The sequence below is a fragment of the Phocoena phocoena genome, chromosome 19 (assembly GCF_963924675.1).
Source record: "Phocoena phocoena chromosome 19, mPhoPho1.1, whole genome shotgun sequence".
NCBI classification, from domain to species: Eukaryota; Metazoa; Chordata; class Mammalia; order Artiodactyla; family Phocoenidae; genus Phocoena; species Phocoena phocoena.
This window is the reverse complement of record NC_089237.1, coordinates 47,593,422-47,615,289: the sequence shown is the minus strand read 5'-3', so window position 1 is coordinate 47,615,289 and position 21,868 is coordinate 47,593,422. Positions and strand designations below refer to the sequence as shown.

Genomic DNA, 21,868 nt, shown 5'->3' with positions numbered 1-21,868 from the left:
CTTAATATTTATAATATTATAATATTATAATATTTATAACTCTGATTGGGAAAAATGTGTAATCTAAAAATTGTTCACTTTTCATTTGTCATTCATTTTGGGAGCAAGAAAAAATTAGTCTCTAGCATGCAAAGACCCACAGAGGTCTATTTATGAGTCCATCTTCAAAAAGGTACATAATGACAAAATCTACCCAGCAATAGAGGAATCAAAATAAGAATACAGGGGCTTCCCTGGTGGCGTAGTGGTTGAGAGTCTGCCTGCCGATGTAGGGAACACGGGTTCATGCCCCGGTCCGGGAAGATCCCACATGCCGCGGAGCAGCTAGGCCCGTGAGCCATGGCCGCCGCTGAGCCTGCGCTCCGCAATGGGAGAGGCCACAACAGTGAGAGGCCCGCGTACCGCATTAAAAAAAAAAAAAAAAAAAAAAAAAAAGAATACAAGAACGGTCCAAACTCATCAAATTGTACACATTAAATAGGTACAGTTACTTGTATATCAACTATACTTCATTACAGCTGTTAAAAAATACAAGAATGGGAAAGTTGTGGCACAAAGGAACTAGGGGTGAACATCAAATCAAACAGTACAAATATTATCAACCAGGACAACATAAAAGTAACAGACTTCCTTCATCTTTCATAGGGGGAAATCAATGTGGAAAATTTGATTAAAAAAAACAATAGAGGGCTTCCCTGGTGGCGCAGTGGTTGAGAGTCTGCCTGCCGATGCAGGGGACACGGGTTTGTGCCCCGGTCCGGGAAGATCCCACGTGCCGTGGAGGGGCTGGGCCCGTGAGCCATGGCCGCTGAGCCTGTGCGTCCGGAGCCTGTGCCCCGTGGAGGGAGAGGCCACAACAGTGAGAGGCCCACATATCGCGAAAAAAAAAAAAGAGGTATAAGTTTATTTTGCTATAAGTAGCTATTAGATGAACTAACAACAGATAGTACCATTTCCAAACTCAAAGAAAGGGTGACAAAAAGTATTAAAAACAGGTTGTAAAGTATAATTCTATCTTACAACTCTTAAGGAAAAACAGATGTTCATGTAAGTTTTGTAAAAACATGAAAATATGTGAAAAAATTATAATATACAGAGGTGATGGTGGACACTTCTGGAAAGTGGGACTGAGAAAGTAGGGGGTTATGTTTACTTTTGACATATATTAGTTTTGGTAATGGAATTTTGTTTAATGAATAGTGAACTTAAAGTCAGAAAACTGCCTCTATTAGTGTCATAAAATTGGATAATTTTAATTTCTCCCATCCTCGATTTATCTATAAAATAAAGATGTTTGTCATATCCACAAAAATGTTTTCATGTTATTATTCATGTTTATATGCCCTAGAGTAGTAAGAACACAGAGGGCAGGCGATACACATTTGCTGAGCTGAATCACAAATTACCTGTTTCAAGTTTGTTAAAATTAATTTCATTTCTTTTCCAAAAACACCTCAAAGAATTTTATAGCCTAACTGCTATCCAACCTTCAGAAATGCTAAAATGTTACAAAGGCTAACAGAGGTGCCAAAAAATATCCTACTTGTAAGAGGGACATAAACATTTGTTTCTTGCTATCATAGTAAATATATGTTCACATCATTTTCAAAAACAGGAGAAAAAGCAAATCCCTTCATTTTATTTCCTTACTAAAAATTGGAAGACACTAAATCTACTTCCCAAATTTACATTTAGATCTGTAAGACAATTTTTTTTTGCTTGATGAGCACTTTTAAGTCAATTCTTATCTCAAATTCTATAAAAACCTGGCCACCTGAAATTAGGTTCTCCCCTTTCTCAACTGATTTTTAGCCAAATTACAAGCTCTATTCTTGGGCCTTCTCCGGTGGCACAGTGGTTAAGAATTCACTTGCCAATGCAGGGGACATGGGTTCGAGCCCTGGTCCGGGAAGATCCCACATGCCGCGGAGCAACTAAGCCCGTGCGCCGCAACTACTGAGCCTGCGCTCTAGAGCCTGTGAGCCACAACCACTGAAGCCCGCGGGCCTACCACAACAAGAGAAGCCATCACAATGAGAAGCCCGCACACTGCAACAAAGAGTAGCCCCCGCTCGCGGCAACTAGAGAAAGCCCATGTGCAGCAACAAAGACCCAACGCAGCCAAAAATAAATAAATAAATAAATACACACACACACACACACACACACACACACACACACACACACACACACATAAGCTCTATTCTTGGCCATGTTTAAACATTCATCCTGATTATGAGAGTAATACGCATGACTTGCAGTCAGCTCACACAGGTATCTAGAAGAAAAGGATCTGAAGTGACTTAGAAACAAGAATGATTAAAAACCAGACATGCCTTCAATAATATAAAAGTACATTTGTAGGCTTATAAAAGTACATTTACAGGCTTCCCTGGTGGGGCAGTGGTTAAGAATCCACCTGCCAACACAGGGCACACAGGTCCAAGCCCTGGACTAGGAAGATCCCACATGCCCCGGAGCAACTAAGCCTGTGTGCCACAACTACTGAGCCTGTGCTCTAGAGCCCGCGAGCCACAACTACTGAAGCCCGCATGCCACAACTACTAAGCCTGCACATCTAGAGCCCGTGCTCTGCAACAAGAGAAGCCATCGCAATTAAGTCCGTGTACCGCAAGGAAGAGTAGCCCCAGCTCGCGGTAACTAGAGAAGATGGGAAGGGGACGTGATGCAAAACACAGAAACTGAAACACTAGAATACATGAACCTAACTGTATTTCAAATGAATGATATAACGACATGAAGAGTGAAGAAAAAACAGTACAAAACAAATCCACGTAACTTACAAACACAGTATTTGATTATATACTCTCAGTCTTGGGCAGGATGGATGGGGGGATAACTGCATACAAACTCTGGACCCTTTCCAGGAGATTTGTTTTTTGTAGTAGTATGAGCGTAATAATTCTAAAACTATTTTGGAAGTATGACAGCCCTCCTAGAGGACAGTGGAAACATCTGGAGATATTTTTGGTTGTAGCACCTAGTGGGTAGAAGCTAGGGATGTTGCTAAACAACCAAGAGCGTACAGGACAGCCCCCACAGCAAAGAATTATTCGGCACAAAACGTCAACTGTGCAAAGACTGAGAAACTTTAGTACACATATGAGCTAGGGGGTCTGTATATGTATTAATACATACATGTATGTCCGAGTTCTGTCTACTTAAAGCGCCCAGAAGCAAAGACATCCCAGTAGTAATGAGTACACTTAGTGCCCATATCTTGGTCTCAAATACCATTCCCCACTAAGAGGAACCAGGGCTTTCTAGAGCAACGGCTGATTCTAAGGTTAAGACAGGATAGGTAAACGATAAGCTTGGAATATCCTGTTATCCTAGAAAGTAAGGAGGTGCTCACAAAAAATGACAGGGGCATAGATAAGAGCCAACTGAAGAGGCTCCTATGGGACAATCTGGGACAATTCAAGCACCAAAACAGTACAATAGTAAAGAATGATAACTGAAAATGCAAGAACCCATGAATTAATACCAACAATGAAAAGAGAAGTATATAAAAAGGAGAAAAAGAAGGTCCACTGATTACAGTAAAATGCTGAGTGCTAACAAATACAGAATGAGTAGTGGGGTTAGAAAATCATCACTTTGCCACCACTGTAGTATAGAATCATTCAAGCAAGAATCATCAATGGATGTTAAATCTAGGAGAGAAATTATCGACAGGAAAGAAAAATGTTTGCATGATCTTAAAATATCTCCCCACTTATCTGCTGAAAAGGAAATAAAAGCAACTATATAGTGGAGACATCAGACATTTAGACTGAGTGATCAAAATTAACATCATCATTGAGGGACAAGTGGACATTCTGTGTCCCTAAATATGATATCCTGAAAAGAATACAAAATTATTTATGTAGTATTCTGTCCAAGAATGCATAAACTGGGTCTAATCATGAGGAAACAGACAAACATAAAATGAGAAATACTCTATTAAAAAAAAAAAAGACTCACAAATAACAAACGCTGGCAAGAAAAGGGAACCCTCATACACTGTTGGTGGGAATGTAAATTGGTGCAGCCACTGTGGAAAAAGGTAAGGAGGTTTCTCAGAAAACTAAAAATAGAGCTACCTTATGACCCAGCAATTCTACTCCTGTGTACATACTGAAAGAAACAAAAACACTAATTTGAAAAGATACATGCACCCCAATGTTCATAGCAGCATTACTTACAATTGCCAAAGTATGGAAGCAACCTAAGTGTCCGCCAACAGATGAATGGGTAAAGAAGATGTGATATATATACAATGGAATACTACTCAGCCAAAAAAAAAGAAAGAAAATCTTGCCATTTGCAGCAACGTGGAAGGACTTGGAGGGCATTATGCTAAGTGACCTAAGCCAGACAGAGAAAGACAAACACTGTATGATATCACTGATATGTGGAATCTAAAAAAAAATACAACAAACTAGTGGATAAAACAAAAAAGAAGCAGACTCACAGATATAGACAACAAGCCAGTGGTTAGTTACCAGTGGGGTGACGGAAGTGGGGAAGGGGCAACAACTTAGGAGTAGGGAGGAAAAAAGGGTTACTATGGGATTATATAAAATCATGTGTGAAGCTTCTGAAAACTGTAAAGCACTATAGAATTTAAAGAATCTTTCATTCAACAAAAAGAATTTTTTTAAAGACTATTCAAAAATATTAATGTCATAAAAGACAAAGAAATGTTGAGGAAATGTTCCAGGTTCAATGAGACTAAAGTGACATGACAACTAAATATACCTAATCCTAGACTGGATGGTGTACCAGAGAGGGGGAAAAAATGCTATAAAGGACATTATTGGCCCAATTAACAAAATTGATGTAGATTAAATAAAAAGTATTGTGATGATGTTATATTTTACTGAAATTGCTAACTGTACTGTGGTTTTATAAAAAAATATAGTTATTCTTAGGAACCGCACAATGAAGTACCTGGGGGAAAGGTCGTTCATGCATGCAACTTACTCTCAAATGGTTTTAAAAAAAATACTGTGGAGTGAAGTAAGTCAGAAAGAGAAAAACAAATATCGTATATTAACTCATATATGTGGAAGCTAGAAAAATGGTACAGATGAACCTATATCCAGGGAAGGAATAGAGACGCAGATGTAGAGAACGGACATGTGGACATGGGTGGGGGGAAGGGGAGGGTGGGACGAATTGGGAGATTAGGATTGACATATATATACTACCATGTATAAAATAGATAGCTAGTGGGAACCTGCTGTATATAGCACAGGGAGCTCAGCTCAGTGCTCTGTGATGACCCAGATGGGTGGAATGGGCAGGGCGTGGGAGGAAGGTCCAAGAGGGAGGAGATGGAGGTATACATATAGCTTATTCACTTCATTGTACAGCAGAAACTAACACAATATTTTAAAGCATTATACTCCAATTTAAAAAAAAATACTGTACACACAACTAGAGTGCAAATGGTAAAAAGTAACAGTAGGTGAATTTGGATAAAATGTATGTGTATTCTTTGTACTAATCTTACAACTTCTCTATAAATTTGAAATTATTTCCAAATGAAGTTTTTTAAAACCCACAGAAAATCTTTTATTATATCTTTATTTTTATTTATTTATTTATTTTTGTGGTACGCGGGCCTCTCCCGTTGCGGAGCACAGGCTCTGGATGCGCAGGCTCAGAGGCCATGGCTCACGGGCCCAGCTGCTCCACGGCACGTGGTATCTTCCCGGACCGGGGCACGAACCCGTGTCCCCTGCATCAGCAGGCGGACTCTCAACCACTGCGCCACCAGGGAAACCCAGAAAATCTTTTAAATACCTAGAACATGAAGTTAAATGTTCCCCCTATTTCCTCACCTACAAAAATAGAATATTATAAAATATGGGATGCTATAAGATACTATAAAATAGCAGTAGTCAAATCATTTCATGCTTCTTTCATTAATGCACTTGCATTAACTATACTAGCCACCTCATAAAGTTCAAATACAATAGCCATTGGATGATAAAAGATAACACAGTAAGACAAAAAGGAAAGGCATTAGCAGTAAAAACAACAAAAAAGCTTTCATTTTTCTAATACATGGATTCCAGACAAAAAAATTTTGAAGAGCTTTGAAGCACCTACCTTCCTATTAAACATAAGATAGTTAAGACACGCTTAGGATAGAACTTATCCCAACTAACTTACTTGTTTGCTCTGCTTTAAACATACACACGTTTATGTCAAACGGGTAAATAATAGTATGTCAAAATAAGATCCGGTTTTAAAATCAGACCAAATAGTCCAAACCAATATTTGAACTCTCATAACAATAGTTTTAATTTAGAATATGTCTCCCAAAGCTGTATTTTAATTTACTACTTTGTCCTTTATGAGAGGATTTTTTAAAAATCACAAAACAGAGAAACTTACAGTTCATCTCGTTGTCTCTGGGACAGCACCATTTTGGCTGTAATGTCAAGCTTATTTGATATAGTGGTATGTCCCTCCTTTGGGAAATCAAAAAACTTTGCAATCCCTGGATTTATAATTAAATATGCCACTAAGTGGCTTCCACGCAGGGGAAAATGATTCTTCCACAAGTGAATCCAACGAGTAACCAGGAGATATTCAACAGGTAAGGTTCATTCCACCTAAGAAGAAAGAGAGAAAGATTATTTCTTTCACTTAGAATTTAAATTATTTCTAAATTATTATTTGCAGTATACACTTTCAAAGGTGAGGTATTACTATGATGGTAATATGAGTATCAGATGATGTTTTTTAACCTACTGTGAAAATCAATGCTAAAATAGTCATTTTACGAATTTTAAATTATCTTTAATAGTTTACTGAGCCAAAAGAACACTATTTTAAAATTTACCCACTCACAACCATGTCACCTACTAGATATATTGATATCAATTTTATTAAATTTTGAATATTAACATACAACTTCTAGAGAAGACAATAATTTTCCATTAATGATAAAAAAACAAATTTTCTAATTTACAAAAAGAAGCATTACCTGAAAAAAGTAACAAAGATAAGTACGTCAGAAACTGTCCACAAGCCAAAGGTTCCAACCATAACTGAAGTAACCTTCAAGATTGAATATTAGTTACTAGTGATCTTAGAATAGCTGATATTACTTATAATGTAAACAAGCCATTTAGCAATCTCATGCCTTCTTAACCAATGCATTTAATCAAGAAATAATTTTGGGACTTCCCTAGCGGCACAGTGGTTAAGAATCCGCCTGCCAATGCAGGGGACACGGGTTCGAGACATGGTCCAGGAAGATCCCACATGCAGCAGAGCAACTAAGCCTGTGCGCCACAACTACTGAGCCTGTGCTCTACAGCCTGGGAGCCACAACTACTGAGCCTGCGTGCCACAACTACTGAAGCCCATGTGCCTAGAGCCCATGCTCTGCAACAGGAGAAGCCACTGCAATGAGAAGCCTGTGCACCGCAACAAAGAGTAGCTCCCGCTCGCCGCAATTAGAGAAAGCCCGTGTACAGAAACAAAGACCCGATGCAGCCAAAGATAAAATAAATAAATTTTTTTAAAAAAGAGGTAATTTAGCATTATTTCAATTTATTTTGTGTGCTTAAGAAGTATGTGTTTAAAAAAAAATTGAAAACTGAATGAAGTACATCCTTCTTTGTGCTCACACAGTAATCCAATTCTGTAACCCCATTACCTAATATTTCAGAGCCCTTTCTTTACACTTGCAACACTATAAAGCCAATTTCTATACAACATCTAAAAAGTACTGTGATCAGCTCGATGAGAGGAAATGTAGGTAAAAGAAAAATCAAGAACTGTTTCTTAAAGAATTATTCTTCAGGGACTTCCCTGATGGTCCAGTGGTTAAGACTCCGAGCTCCCAATGCAGGGGGCCCGGGTTCAATCCCTTGTTGGGGAACTAGATCCCACATGCCACAGCGAAGATCCCACATGCCGCAACTAAGACCCAGCACAGCCAAATAAATATTTTTTTAAAAAAAATCATTCTTCAAATCTCCTGTATAAACTTACAAAAGTTTAATATTAGTGTGTCTCATCACACCGTATAAAAATAGCTAGACAGAACGTCCACTGTAATTAGGAAATACAGTTGACCCGTGAACAACACGGGTTTGAACTGCATGGGTCCACTTATAAGTGGATTTTTTTCCAATAAATATGTACTATGGGACTACACAATCTGAAACTGTGGATATGAAGAGTCAGCCAACTGTAAAATTATACGCAGATTTTTGACTGTGCGGAGGAGGTTTGATGCTCCTAGCCCCACACTGTTCAAGGGTAAACTATATATCTGAGTAAGTTTTACTTAAAATGCAGACTACTGGTACCTACAAAATTCAACTGGAAGGGACACTTCAAAGAAATAGGAAATCATCTTCCACATGAAATTAACGTCTAATGAAGGGCATGTAGAACCACCTACTAAAAGACACATCATGGACAGAGGAAACAAAAACTATTTCTTTTTGTTTTAAATACATCACATCTTGGACGTTCCTGGCAGCCCATGGTTAAGGCTTTGCCTTCCAATGCAGGGGGTGTGGGTTCGATCCCTGGTCAGGGAGCTAAGATCCCACGTGCCTCGCAGCCAAAAAACCAAAACTTAAAAAAGAGAAGCCATTGGGAGGGCGGGAGACGCAAGAGGGAAGAGATATGGGAACATATGTATATGTATAACTGATTCACTTTGTTATAAAGCAGAAACTAACATACCATTGTAAAGCAATTATACTCCAATAAAGATGTAAAAAAAAAAAAAACAGAAGCCATAACAAATTCAATAAAGACTTAAAAAAAATAACCCTTTAAAAAATATATGGTATCTTTTTAAAAACTGAAATATATTTGACATATAACATTGTGTAAATTTAAGGTATATGTTAATTTGATACATTTAGAGATTATAATATTATCATTGCCTTTGTAGTGATAATTAGTACCTCTATCTTATTACATAATTTTTTAAAAAGTGGTTGGAATAATTAAGTTCTAGTCTTTTGTTGAGCAAGTTTGATGATTATAATACATTACTGTTGTCTACACTCACTATACTGTGCCTTAGGTTTCTAGGACTTCTTTACTACTCATTGCGAGTTTGTGCCTTTTTTTCAATTTTTATTTTTTATTGCAGTAACACTGGTTTATAACATTATTTTAGTTTCGTGTATACAGCATTGTACTTCTACCTCTATGTACCCCACAGCGTGCTTACCACCAAAAGTTTAGGTTCCATCTGTCACCATACAGTTGATTCCCTTTACCCACCCCTTCCCCTCTGGTAACCACTACACTGTCAAAGACCATTTCTTGAGTACCCTTCCCATGCCATGTCAGGCACTATTCCAGGCACTGGGGATAGCGAGTCGTGAATAAGCCAGTCAAGGAGGAAAAATGAGAGAGCAGACCCTGCTTTTAAAGAGGAGCCCTGAGTCAAAAAGTGAGTACTCATATGTTCCCAATGGCAGCTGCTGATTTCAATGGAGATCCTTCTCCACTGAGCAATACTAGTAAATATAATCAGAGATTTATTTTATAATCTTGAATGATTCTTCTGACCTGTAGCCCAGTTACCTCAAAATAATAGCTGAAAGCCACCACTACCACTATGTCTAAATCCAGAGAAATGTGACTAATGTGAGTAATAAATAGTGGATTGAGAACCAAGCACAATGGACAACTCAGAAAACCCACCATCTTTGGTATTTAACATCTCTTAATTATTTAAGCCTCACTTTTCTAAATCTCACTAGTCATGCCAAGCCAAACTATCTTGGAACTCATACACTCTAACGAAGGTTACAGTAGGGTAAGGATTATCTGATGTTGGTGACTGTGTGAACTGTCTACAGATTTCCATTATCTGGGACAATGGGAATCCACTGACAGAGAATTAATCATATAAATCAGAGTAAAAAAGAAACATAGCAAAAATCCCTGTTTTAATCAGGAAAAAACTCTACTGTATTAGATACATTACAGGGTCCAATTTAAATATGGAGAGACTGCCTCTAGACAAAAAAGCAAATTAATGCACAAGAATTACAATAGTACTGGAATACTAGCATGATCTAATAACAATAAAACCAAGGCATGCATAAATCACTGAATGTATAATAGTGTACAGCACAAGTTTATTTATTCAACAAACATACACAAAACAGTTACTATGAGCCAGGCATCAGGTTTAATGAGGGAAAAGACAAGACTTGGTCTTTACACTGAAGTTACAGTCTACTGGAAGAGTCAGCCAAGAAACAGGCAATTAAAACTGCGTGAAAAGTGTGACAAGTACTTCCACATAGCGGGTGATGATTCAAGATAAAGCTGAAGGGGACCTCCCTGGTGGCACAGTGGTTGAGGGTCCGCCTGCCAATGCAGGGGACACGGGTTCGAGCCCTGACCCGGGAAGATCCCACATGCTGCGGAGCAACGAAGCCCTTGCGCCACAACTACTGAGCCTGTGCTCTAGAGCCCACGAGCCACAGCTACTGAGCCTGCGTGCCACAACTATTGAAGCCCGCGCGCCTAGAGCCCATGCTCCGCAACAAGAGAAGCCACCGCAACGAGAAGCCCACGCACCACAACGAAGATTAGCCCCCGCTCGCAGCAGCTACAGAAAGCCCACGCACAGCAACGAAGACCCAACACAGACTAAATAAATGAATGAATGAATGAATAAATAAATTTTTAAAAAGATAAAGCTGAAGAGGTAAGCACAGGCTAGGTCACAAAACAAGCTCTGGTCTTTACAACTTATCCTAGGGACAATGGTAAACCATTAGATAAGTTTTTTAGAAAAATCATTCTCATTTGTATAGTGAAGAATGGATCATAAGGACGGGAAAGGAAGAAACCAGATAGAAGGCTTGCAGTAATGAAGGTGATAGATGATGGAGATCTGCACTAGAATAGCAGCAGTAAATAAAGAGAACTAGAAAGGTGAGAGTAAAAGGTCAGTCAAGGAGTCAACTCAAAAAACTTCTGGATTTCTAGATTAGAAATAAGTTGAACTAAGTAGAACTATGTGTGAGGGGATGAAGAAGTAAGTGTAACTCATTCCATCTTTAGATACACTGAATCCAAGGTGCCTGTGAGATTTCTAGTCAGAAGCTGTACAACCAAGTCAGTTCTGAAAATAACCAACCTATGTGGGGGGAAAAAAAGGTCTGGTACTTACCAGCTAAGAGACGGTATAACTGAAGCCATGACAAAGGATGAGATAACCTATGGAGAATGTGTAGAGTACAATGAGCAGAAGCCCTAGCCTAGAGCCAGGCAGAGCAACACCAACACTTAAGTGTCTACAACAGAGGCTAAGAGGAAGCAATTAAAGAGGTAAAAGTAAAAAGAAGAGAGAATATGTCACAAGCCAAGGAAGTATTTCAAGGAGAGGCAACCAACAATAGCCAAAGTTACCCAACTGTCAAGTAAAATAAGGTCTGAAATGGGTCTGTTCCATTCAGTATAGAGCTCCCACTGATAACCTTGATGAGAATGGTTTCAGTAAAATGGTAAGGGCATGGTTCAACACCGCAAAATCCACATCCAAATGGGCTGATGAGTGCAAGAAGATGAAGTAAAGATGGTACCATGAATAAAAATCTTAGAAACAGATGGAAATGTTAAAAAGCAGTTTTTCTGGGTTGTTGTTTTTCTCAACCAAGCGAGATGCTTAAATGCTAATGGTGGAGAAAAAAAAAGACTCAAGAGAAATAAAGGAATGAATAATTTTAATATGACCATTTTCACCCCCTAATTAACCAAAGGCAAACAATGCAACAACCAGACATGATGTATCCACTGACAGAATAACAACACGCCACCTATAAAGTATTCTTGCCACAAAATGAAATCTGAATCTGTTCAAGTCTCTGGCTCCAACTATCAATTTGCAAGAAGTATACAGGGCAGAAGAATATGTTAAAGACACCATGGGGATATAACCAGCAAAATCCAGATTGTGAAAAGCCCTATAAAATGACCCAGTTTCTTCAAATAAATTCCAAGGAAATTAAAAAAAGAGTTGGAAAGGGAAACCTATAGATTAAAAGAGATAAGTGATATAACCATTGGACTTCACTGACCTTACTTAGATCTGAACTTTTAGAAAGTGTAAAATAAATAATTTTTGTAAAACCAATTAACAAACATTTGGGGAAATGTGAACATTGACTGGATGTCTGATGATATTAAAGAATAACTGAGTTTTTCAAGGGACAACAGTATCGTGATTATTTTTTAAAGTCGTTTAGAAATATACAATGAAAATTTTATCAGTGGAATAACATGTCTGGGATTTGCTTCAAAAAAATTTGGAAGTGTGGATGGAGGGACATATATGAAACAATATTAGCTTTGAGTTGATAACTGCTGAAGATGAATAATGAATGGTTATTATTCTCTACTTTTGTTTATGAGTCTGATGTTTTCCATAATAAAGTCTTTTTTAAAAATCAGAACAGGGAAATACTCAATGGAAGGAGGAGGAAGAAAAAGGAATGAGAGATCCAGATATAAAGATGGTTTACCTCTTCTACTGTATTAGAAAGGAGAAAAAGATGCAAAAATTTTTATATTCCGGGAAAACAGGAAGTAAGGTCATTTGCTGGCTGGGGGAGAAAGGAAGAAGGCAATAAGAGGCTTGAAAGAGCTGCTATGAAGAATGAGGGCAAAGAAACACAACAGGAAGTACAGGAAGGACATTTTTAAGATCGGAGACCATGAATTTTTGCTGGTGCCAATCTACAAAGATGTGATTTTTCTGTAGCAAGTATGTATAGTCGTCTGGCTACAGAAACAAAAAAGTCATACATTTAGAGATCTAGGATTGGGTTGAGGGTTGACAGGATATGTGAGATGAATGCATAATGAAGGGAGTTGAAACAATGGATCAAAGAGCCTAACTACATTGTGCAGAAAGTGATAACAAGAAAGGCAAATAAAGAGTAGAGGGATTAAGAACGCAGAGGTCTCTATCTCCTGGGAGATGAACACTTGAAAGGTTGTAGTAAGAGAGTGGGATGATTAAATTTAAAACGTCTCAATTTGCTAATTATAATTAATTATGTTATTATTTACTACTATAGGTTAATAATGTTTTTATTACAACTAGCTAAGTATTGATGACAAATGGTAGAGAGAGACAATAAGTATGATGAGCCCTAAATGCAAATTAAGAAAGAAGATGTGGGTTCGAGCCAGTCATCAACTCTATAAATCTGAGTAATTCATCTAACTTTTCTGGAAAGAAGATAATATCTAAGGTTCCTTTTAACTCAGATTATTTTATCCTCTATTAATTTCCTAGCTTTAAACTTTCTTGCCTTTATTTAACATACATATTGGTTACCAGAAAGCCCAAGTATCATACTTAAGAATTTAATATAGACAAGGTACAGTATTTCTCAGATTTACCTTTGCAGTTACCTTTTAGCTTAATATTTTAACATAATTGCAAAATATCCCATAACAACAAAAATAAATGGTTCTCAAATGGAGCAAAAGACAGAGTTTAGAGTACTTTGCAATGAACAATCTATATTTATAACCAACAGTACAAATAAACCAGGCAGTATTTTCATACCACCTAGTGGAGGAGTTCTAAATCTTTTGAGGGGTCACTGGACTCCTTTGAGAATGTGATGAAAGCCAAGACCTCTTCCCTCATAAAAGGACATATGAAGATAAACAAAATATTACATACATGCATTTTAAGGGGGTTCAGAAATCCTTCCGAAGTCAACATAATGAATGAAAAGACTTATTTTTGAAATGTACTTTGGCAGTACTTCAATAATCCCCTCTAAGCTACTTGTATATATCACAAACATATTTCAAAGAGTTTGGTTTGTTCATTTGCAAAGAAGAGTTTGGTTTGTCAATATCCAGACGTTCTTAAGAGATCAGATCTGTGTTGCCTGAGCACTAGAAACAGAGGCTTCTTCAGTATGCTTTCTGGAATGCAGAATTCTTAAGTATTCTGTATTCTAATACTATATCCACTTTTCTGCTACACCAGTGCAGCTCTCCTAGACAAGTCATAAACAATGTTTATGACTTGGATAAGTACCTCACCACAGAAAGAGAAAGAAGAAAAGTAAAAAAGAAAAGAGAAGTAAGAGAATATTAAAAAATAATCTTACAAATCAGGATGGTGAGTAAATTATTAAAGTTCCTCTCATTTTGTTTCAATGTGTTAAAAACACTGGCTAAGGTTTCACACTTAGCCAAGTTTGCAAGTTCTTTTATCTCCCATGGACTTCCCAAGGACACCAAGGCTCAATGCTAACGGATTCACACTTGAGACAGATATTTCAACAACAATAATACCGTCCTATAATCTCTGAGCAAACGATTTGAAATTTTTCTCCTGTCAACTTCTTTTGTATTAGGCTGTGTATCAATAGTTAGTTACGTTAAAAAATTACCTGGAAAACTACAATAGAAAGTGGTAACACACTGAAAGAGACTACACGGACAGGACAGAGCTACAAGATCTGCAGAAGTCCAGTTTTACCAAGGTGGGAAATAAAGTCCACCACACAGCTCTCAATTTCACCCCATTGCAATGAGAGCTTTTGGTCCGAAAGTTAGGGACTTAAAGCTTCAAGGCTAATGGGAATTTTCTGCTCAAACAATATTGTTTTAAATGCTAAAGCCTTCAATATTAACATATTGATTGGTAAGGTCTTACCCAGGGATTTTCCAGTTGAATATTTATTAAAAAGAAGAAAATCACAATACTTAGACCATTCTTAAAATGGGACAATCAGCCTCATGTAAAATTGGTGTAAATCAAAAGAATATCCTAGAATTTGAGGCATTGTCATGTTAAGGCTTCAAATTTTGAGATCAGTTTCCAGCTTCAAGGAAACTAAAGCAGAAGGTTGTTACATTTTTTTATGAAAGGCTTTTAGTAGTTTTTTACAGTTTGATTTTAGCAGAGTTTTATTTCTATGCAATGCAGAATTCTTCTGTATTATTCTCTCTCTTCCTGGTAACACAGTATTACATACAGTTTTGAAGTAATGATGCTTACACAACAGCATTTTGGGGGAATGTTACATTGATCTCAAATTATAAACACTACAAAATGTCAAAATTATGAGGACTGACACAACTTTGCCTTAAAGAGTACTAGACTGGAACTTGTCATATTATGTTTAAGGAAGACTTAGAGTGTTCACTGATGTTTATGATTTTAATATTTCTGAAGGCCATTATAGTGACTTGGATATGTGCTGAAAGCCAAACTTTTAAATTTTTTGGCTTTTTAAACAAAGAACTTTTTTTTTTTTTTGATTTATTTATTTTTGGCTGTGTTGGGTGTTCGCTGCTGCGCGTGGGCTTTCTTTAGTTGCGGCGAGCGGGGGTTACTCTTCGTTGTGGTGCACGGGGTTCTCACTGCAGTGGCTTCTCTTGTTGCGGAGCACAGGCTCTAGGTGCGCAGGCTTCAGCAGTTGTGGCATGTGGGCTCAGTAGCTGTGGCTCACGGGCTCTAGAGCGCAGACTCAGCAGTTGTGGCTTGCGGGCTTAGTTGCTCCGCGGCATGTGGGATCTTCCCGGACCAGGGCTCAAACCCGTGTCCCCTGCACTGGCAGGCGGATTCTTAACCACTGTGCCACCAGGGAAGCCCAAACGAACAACTATTTAAAATAAATCCTATGTCAACACAGACACACACACACACACACACACACACACACACACACAAAACACCTTTATAAAATATTATTTCACTAAAAATCTACATTGTTCTTTGCTAACCAGGAGTTTATGAAATAGGGGAAAACAATACAGAAAATAAAGGATGTGTCTGAGGGAAAACATAAACAGCCAATTATATGGTAACAGTAGAGGTGTAGTGACATAAAAAATGGAAACTGTCAGATTTACTTATTATTAGATGTACATTAAGTGATTACCAATGGTTCCTGCTCTCATGAAATTGTCACTCAACAATGCCTTATTTAAAGAGGGTCAGCATGGCTTCCCTTGTGGTGCAGTGGTTAAGAATCTGCCTGCCAACGCAGGGGACACGGGTTCGAGCCCTGATCCAGAAAGATCCCACATGCCGTGGAGCAGCTAAGCCCACGTGCCACTAATGAAGCCCGCACATCTAGAGCCCATGCTCTGCAACAAGAAAAGCCACCGCAATGAGAAGCCCGCGCACCACAACCAAGAGTAGCCCCCGCTCGCTGCAACTAGAGAATGCCCTTGCACAGCAACGAAGATTCAACGCAGCCATAAATGAATGAATGAATGAATGATGACAGCTAAGAGAAAGGGGTATATTTTTTTAAAAAATAAAATAAAATAAAGAGGGTCAGCAAATTATCTACCTTCCTTGAATAGCACATATTATATTATAGCTCATAACCCTAATCCAAATAATATATTCCAGATACAGCAATGAGGCAAGGCAGAAGAATTATTGAGTACCTTTTCATACTAGTTTTCTAGAGTTAAACAGAATCTCCTGTTTCTTCATAAACTGTGCGCTTCATGAGAAATGAAAACTGAAGCAGTCATCTCCCCAAACATGGTCCTGGTCCCTGGATGAGAAATGTTTTTTCACTTGTGCTGTCTTCTCTTCCTCTCACCATCCCCAAATTGTCTGCACCACCCAAATCATTCTGATTTCCGTACAACTAACCCAACAGAACATACACATATGTGTTTTGATTTGCACAGTCCTCACTGTACGGACTCATCCGTGTCAATAGTGGTGGGTATTTTGGGTGTGCCAGCAAATTCTTCATCACTTCAGATGATGCTCCTTACCACAGCATCAGACATGAGGTTACAGGTTTCTCTAAGTTCTCAATATTTGACTTTGACTATTATTCTAGGTAAAAACAATGTTTAAAACTACATCATTAGTGCCATACTGCAATGCAGTCAAATAATGAAAAAAAAATAGGTACACTTACCTATGAAATCAATGCATTGCATATTCTGAAAAATACCCCAGTCAAACTTAAATTTTTAAATTTACAGTTTAATTCTGTAAGATTACATCAGACAACAAAGTATCCCCGAAAGTAACTTCATTTCCTTAAATCAATTTTTGTCATTTCCTCACTCTCCCACCTACAGAGATAAGCTTCTAGAGTTCTGAAACTGTTTTCTAATAAAAATAAGATGACAAAAGTAACTAAAACATTAATTGTCCTTGCAGTATCTTGTGGTCTGCATGAACAATTAACATGAAGAAGTTAGATTTCCCCTATCCTCACAATTTGAAAATGTTAGATCACTGAAAGTTTTTAATCAAATACATAGGTTTTTTGTTTGTTTGTTTGTTTATTTAGTTATTTGGCCGCACTGGGTCTTAGTTGCAGCATGCGGGATCTAGTTTGCTGACCAGGGATCGAACCCAGGCCGCCTGCACTGGGAGCACGGAGTCTTAACCACTGGATCACCAGGGAAGTCCCTCAAATACCTAGGCTTTAATGTCTACTTGTTCTTATTCTCCTTCAGCTTGGAGGTCCATGATTCACTAGGACCTGCTATTGGCAGGCAGTAACAAAAACTAAAGCAAAAAAAGACCAGGTTGGTTCATAATTGAGGGACAGACTAAGCTCAGGCATAGTTCACTTTTTGAAAAAGTAAAGTTCTTCCAACAGCTGCACCATTTCCTCACTTTCCTATTAGTTACAACTGACTACCATATCTCATTTTGCAAGATTTAAGTCACTCATCCAAAATACTTTGCATTTTTCAATTAGCCTTGGACCAATGACTAAGATATCACCTTTTCTACTGAGAATTACTCCTACCAACCTCAAGTCTAGTAACTCTTAATATTAAAGGCAAGTGTTGCAAATAGATGCTCTACAGCTTTAGATTATAAATCTGAAGAAAGGAGATAAAAGTATTTTTAAGACGAGATGAACATTTCCATCAGTAGACTCTGAGTAAAGCAGATGACCCTTCATAATGTGGGTGGGCCTCATCCAATCTGTTGAAGGCCTTAAGAGAAAGACTTACACATCCCCCGAGATGCCTTTGGACATGGAGCTGCAACATCAACTCTTCCCTGGCTCACCAGCCAGCCAGCCTACCCTGCAAATTTTGGACTTACCAACCTTCACAACCACATGAGCCAATTTCTTAAAATCTCTCCCTCCCCTTTCTCTCCCTCTCCCGGCGATTGACTGTGGTCACTTTTTCCTTTTAAATTTATACGTAAATCCTATTGGTTCTGTTTTGCTGGAGAACCCTAATAAAGTGCCCCCAAAACCTCAGTTCTGTTATAATAATATAGCAGCCTTCATTATTATAGCCTTAGCCTATCACTAAACTCTACTGGAATGAATACTCTTCACCCCTCATACTGCTTAAACCCTACTCCCTGGATACTCTCCAGGTAAATCAATGCCTTCAACGGTTATCAAATGTAAAATACTGAGTCCCACTTAAAAGTGACAAGAGAGATGTCCTGAACAAAGGGTTACTACTGAGGTACAAAACAGATAACTGAGAACTCTCCTATCCTCTGTTTCTTCATCACTCTCTCCACTAAGTTTTTGATGTTCACTGCCATTGCAACTTACAAGCGCCATCTCATTACTGTTGACCTTTCAGCTCTTCTCTTTCCTCTCCTTGTTTCTTTTTCTTGGCCAGTCTACCTCATCATTCTTGGCTTTCCCTTTATGGACATTAATCAGGATGCCTCCTCATTCTCACAGCACACCCATCAAACTCATGCTAGATATAATCTTCACTTCAGCAGTGTTCACTTGTTGATGGGTGCTCAAAGATCGCTTGTTTTTTTCTTATTTATTTTTTGACTACATTGGGTCTTCGTTGCTGCATGTGGGCTTTCTCTAGTTGCGGCAAGCAGGGGCTACTCTTCGTTGTGCTGTGTGGGCTTCTCATTGAGGTAGCTTCTCCTGCTGTGGAGCATGGGCTCCAGGCGCACAGACTTCAGTAGTTGTGGCGCGTGGGCTCAGTAGTTGTGGCTCGCGGGCTCTATAGCACGGGCTCAGTAGCTGTGGCACACAGACTCAGCTGCTCCATGGCATGTGGGATCCACCTGGACCAGGGATCGAACCCGTGTCCCCTGCACTGGCAGGTGGACTCTTAACCACTGCACCACCAGGGAAGTTCCAAAGATCGTTTCTCTGTTGATTAAAATCCCTCTCTGACTTAAGGCATGAAGCCATTTGGAACACCTGATGGTTCCTAAGAAATGGAATTCTGACTGACCTGTTTAGATTTTATTGTATATCGCTTTCTAGTGCTTTTTATCTCAAATCAGTTTTCTGTGTGATACAACTGTGTATGCCTATAAACAGTGAAATAGAATGTGAAAAAAACCAAACACTTGTTGTTTTAGTATGCTCTTAGAGGTTGCAGGTCACTTTTTTCTTTTAACTTCACTCTGGTGTCAAAATACACTTAAATGAAAACAAGAGGAAAAGATCTACTATTTAAACAGTTGTTTTACAGACATACAGCCTGACAGAACTACTGACAAAACAAAATGAACTATTCCTTCTAAAAATATTGAGTCTCATATAAACTGTGTTCTACCTCATTAAATCCATTATTTCCAGATTCACTGGGATTCTATGATGCCAAATAAATATCTCATAAAAATAAAGAATACTGAATTATACTACTTGCTCTCTAATGTGAATTCCAACTTGTATTCTACTATTCTATTGAGTGACATCAAAAGAGAAAATGAATTTACGAAACTGATGCTGATGAACTCTGTGAGTATACATAAATTTAGGCAATGAAAAAAAAAATTTAGGCAATGATTCTTTAGGTTGAAAAACACCTCTGGGACACAGAACAATAAATGCCACATATGTATTTTTTTTCAAATAGGATTTACTAAAATAGTTGAAGGAAGTAACTATGGATTTTAACCAGGAGTGTACGTTAGAACCCCCTGAGAAACATCCTGAAAATAATTTTGGCTAGACCTTATCCTCAGAGATTCTGAGACGCCATCTAAATTTTAAAATTTTCTCCAGATGATTTTGATACACATCCTTAGCAGAGAACCATATACTCAACATTACAGACTACAGCCAGTCCTAAAGGGCCAAAAGCAAAATTATAAAGAAGGGGAAATTGAGAAATCAAGTGTCAGAACTCATCTGTGTTCCAAGGGCAAAAATCAAATCAGGAGGCCAAGGTACTCAGATTTCAATGGTAACTGCAACAACTGTCACCCAAATTCAAAGAAATATTTACAAAGCCCTTCAGATATATCTGGAGGAGAAATTTTATATCAACAGGAAAAAGAGGTCAATACAACACTTTGAAATAACTAAATATTTTTCATTATAGTTAAGCTGTTATTAAAGATTTTTTTTAATTCTTCAAGAAAATACTGCTGGCTTGTTCATCATACAACTCTGTGTCGTCCTCATATTCCTGGTATGTTCTAATAAAGACACATTCTTTTGTAACTATATTATTTTGTCGCTTTTTGTCTGGATTCTATCTCCTTTCCTTTGTATCTACACCAGGGGTCAGCAAACTTTCTATAAAGGGCCAGACAGTAAATATTTTAAGTTTTTGGACCTTATGGTTTCTGTAGCAAGAAATTAACAACAATAAATAATGTATGTGGAATATGTGGGTCTCTGTTTCAATAAAACTTTATGGACAATGAAATTTCAATTTCATGTAACTTTTAAATAAATTATTGATTTATAAAATTAAAATTTGAAATTATTTTAGAAAATAAATTGTATAAAAATTTTTACAAAATATTATTTTGCTTCTTTCCAACCACTAAAAACTGTAAAAATCACTCTTAGCACGAAGGCACAGTGGTTAAGAATCCACTTGCCAATGCAGGGGACATGGATTCAAGCCCTGCCTGGTCCAGGAAGATCCCACATGCCGCAGAGCAACTAAGCCCGTGTGCCACAACTACTGAGCCTGCGCCCTAGAGCCTGCATGCTACTACTGAGGCCGCGTGCCACAACTACTGAAGCCTGTGTGCCTAGAGCCCATGCTCCGCAACAAGAGAAGCCACTGCAATGAGAAGCCCGTGCGCCACAACGAAGAGTAGCTCCCACTCGCCGCAACTAGATAAAGCCCACGCACAGAAACGAAGACCCAATGCAGCCAAAAATAATAAATAAATAGATGTAATCTCTCATCATTAAAAAAAAAAAGGAGGCAGAATTTGGCTTGCCAGCCATAGTATGGCAAGCCCCCTTATCTAGACAAATGAAGTTATCTGATAGTCTATTTTTAATAACAGTAATATCTCTTTCATAGGGTTGTCAGGCAGATTAAATGAGTGGATACATTTAGAACAGTAAGTGCTGTATGATTTTACACACACACACACACACACACACACACAAAGGAGATACAGAAAGACACTAAGATAGATATTTCCATATCTTCTCTATTTTGTTTACTACACCTCCATTTGTTAGCCTATCACACTGAAATGTTTTGCCTAAAATCTGATTGTTATAAAAAAGAAAAATCAGGGGACTTCCCTGGTGGTCCAGTGGTTAAGAAGCCACCTTCCAATGAAGGGGACAAATCCCTGGTCAGGAAACTAAGATCCCATGTGCCGCAGAGCAACTAAGCCCGTGTGCCGCAACTACTGAGCCCGTGTGCCTCAACTAGAGAGCCTGTGCACCACAACTAGAGAGAAGCCTGCATGCCACAACTGAGACCAAAAAATATGTAGCCAAAAAATAAAGAAATAAACATTTTAAAAAATAATAAAATTTTTAAGTTAAAAAAGAAAAATCATTGTTGAGGTAGAAAACGCATCCAGTGATGTTTCATCAGCTTTTGTTGAGGTAGAAAACGCATCCAGTGATGTTTCATCAGCTTTTTCTAGAAACTAATTTGCTAG

General features: G+C 38.1%; 1 protein-coding gene across 2 annotated transcripts in view; it reads right to left on the bottom strand.

Annotated features, from left to right (window-relative positions):
- Positions 1 to 21,868, bottom strand: part of PAFAH1B1 (platelet activating factor acetylhydrolase 1b regulatory subunit 1) — a 76,592-nt gene that overhangs the window by 35,324 nt on the left and 19,400 nt on the right. For both annotated transcript variants that reach the window (XM_065896343.1, XM_065896345.1), the window contains exon 2: positions 6,412 to 6,632. In XM_065896343.1, coding sequence (XP_065752415.1) covers positions 6,412 to 6,443 — 32 coding nt within the window. In that variant the 5' untranslated portion in view covers positions 6,444 to 6,632. The remainder of the gene's footprint in view (positions 1 to 6,411; positions 6,633 to 21,868) is intronic.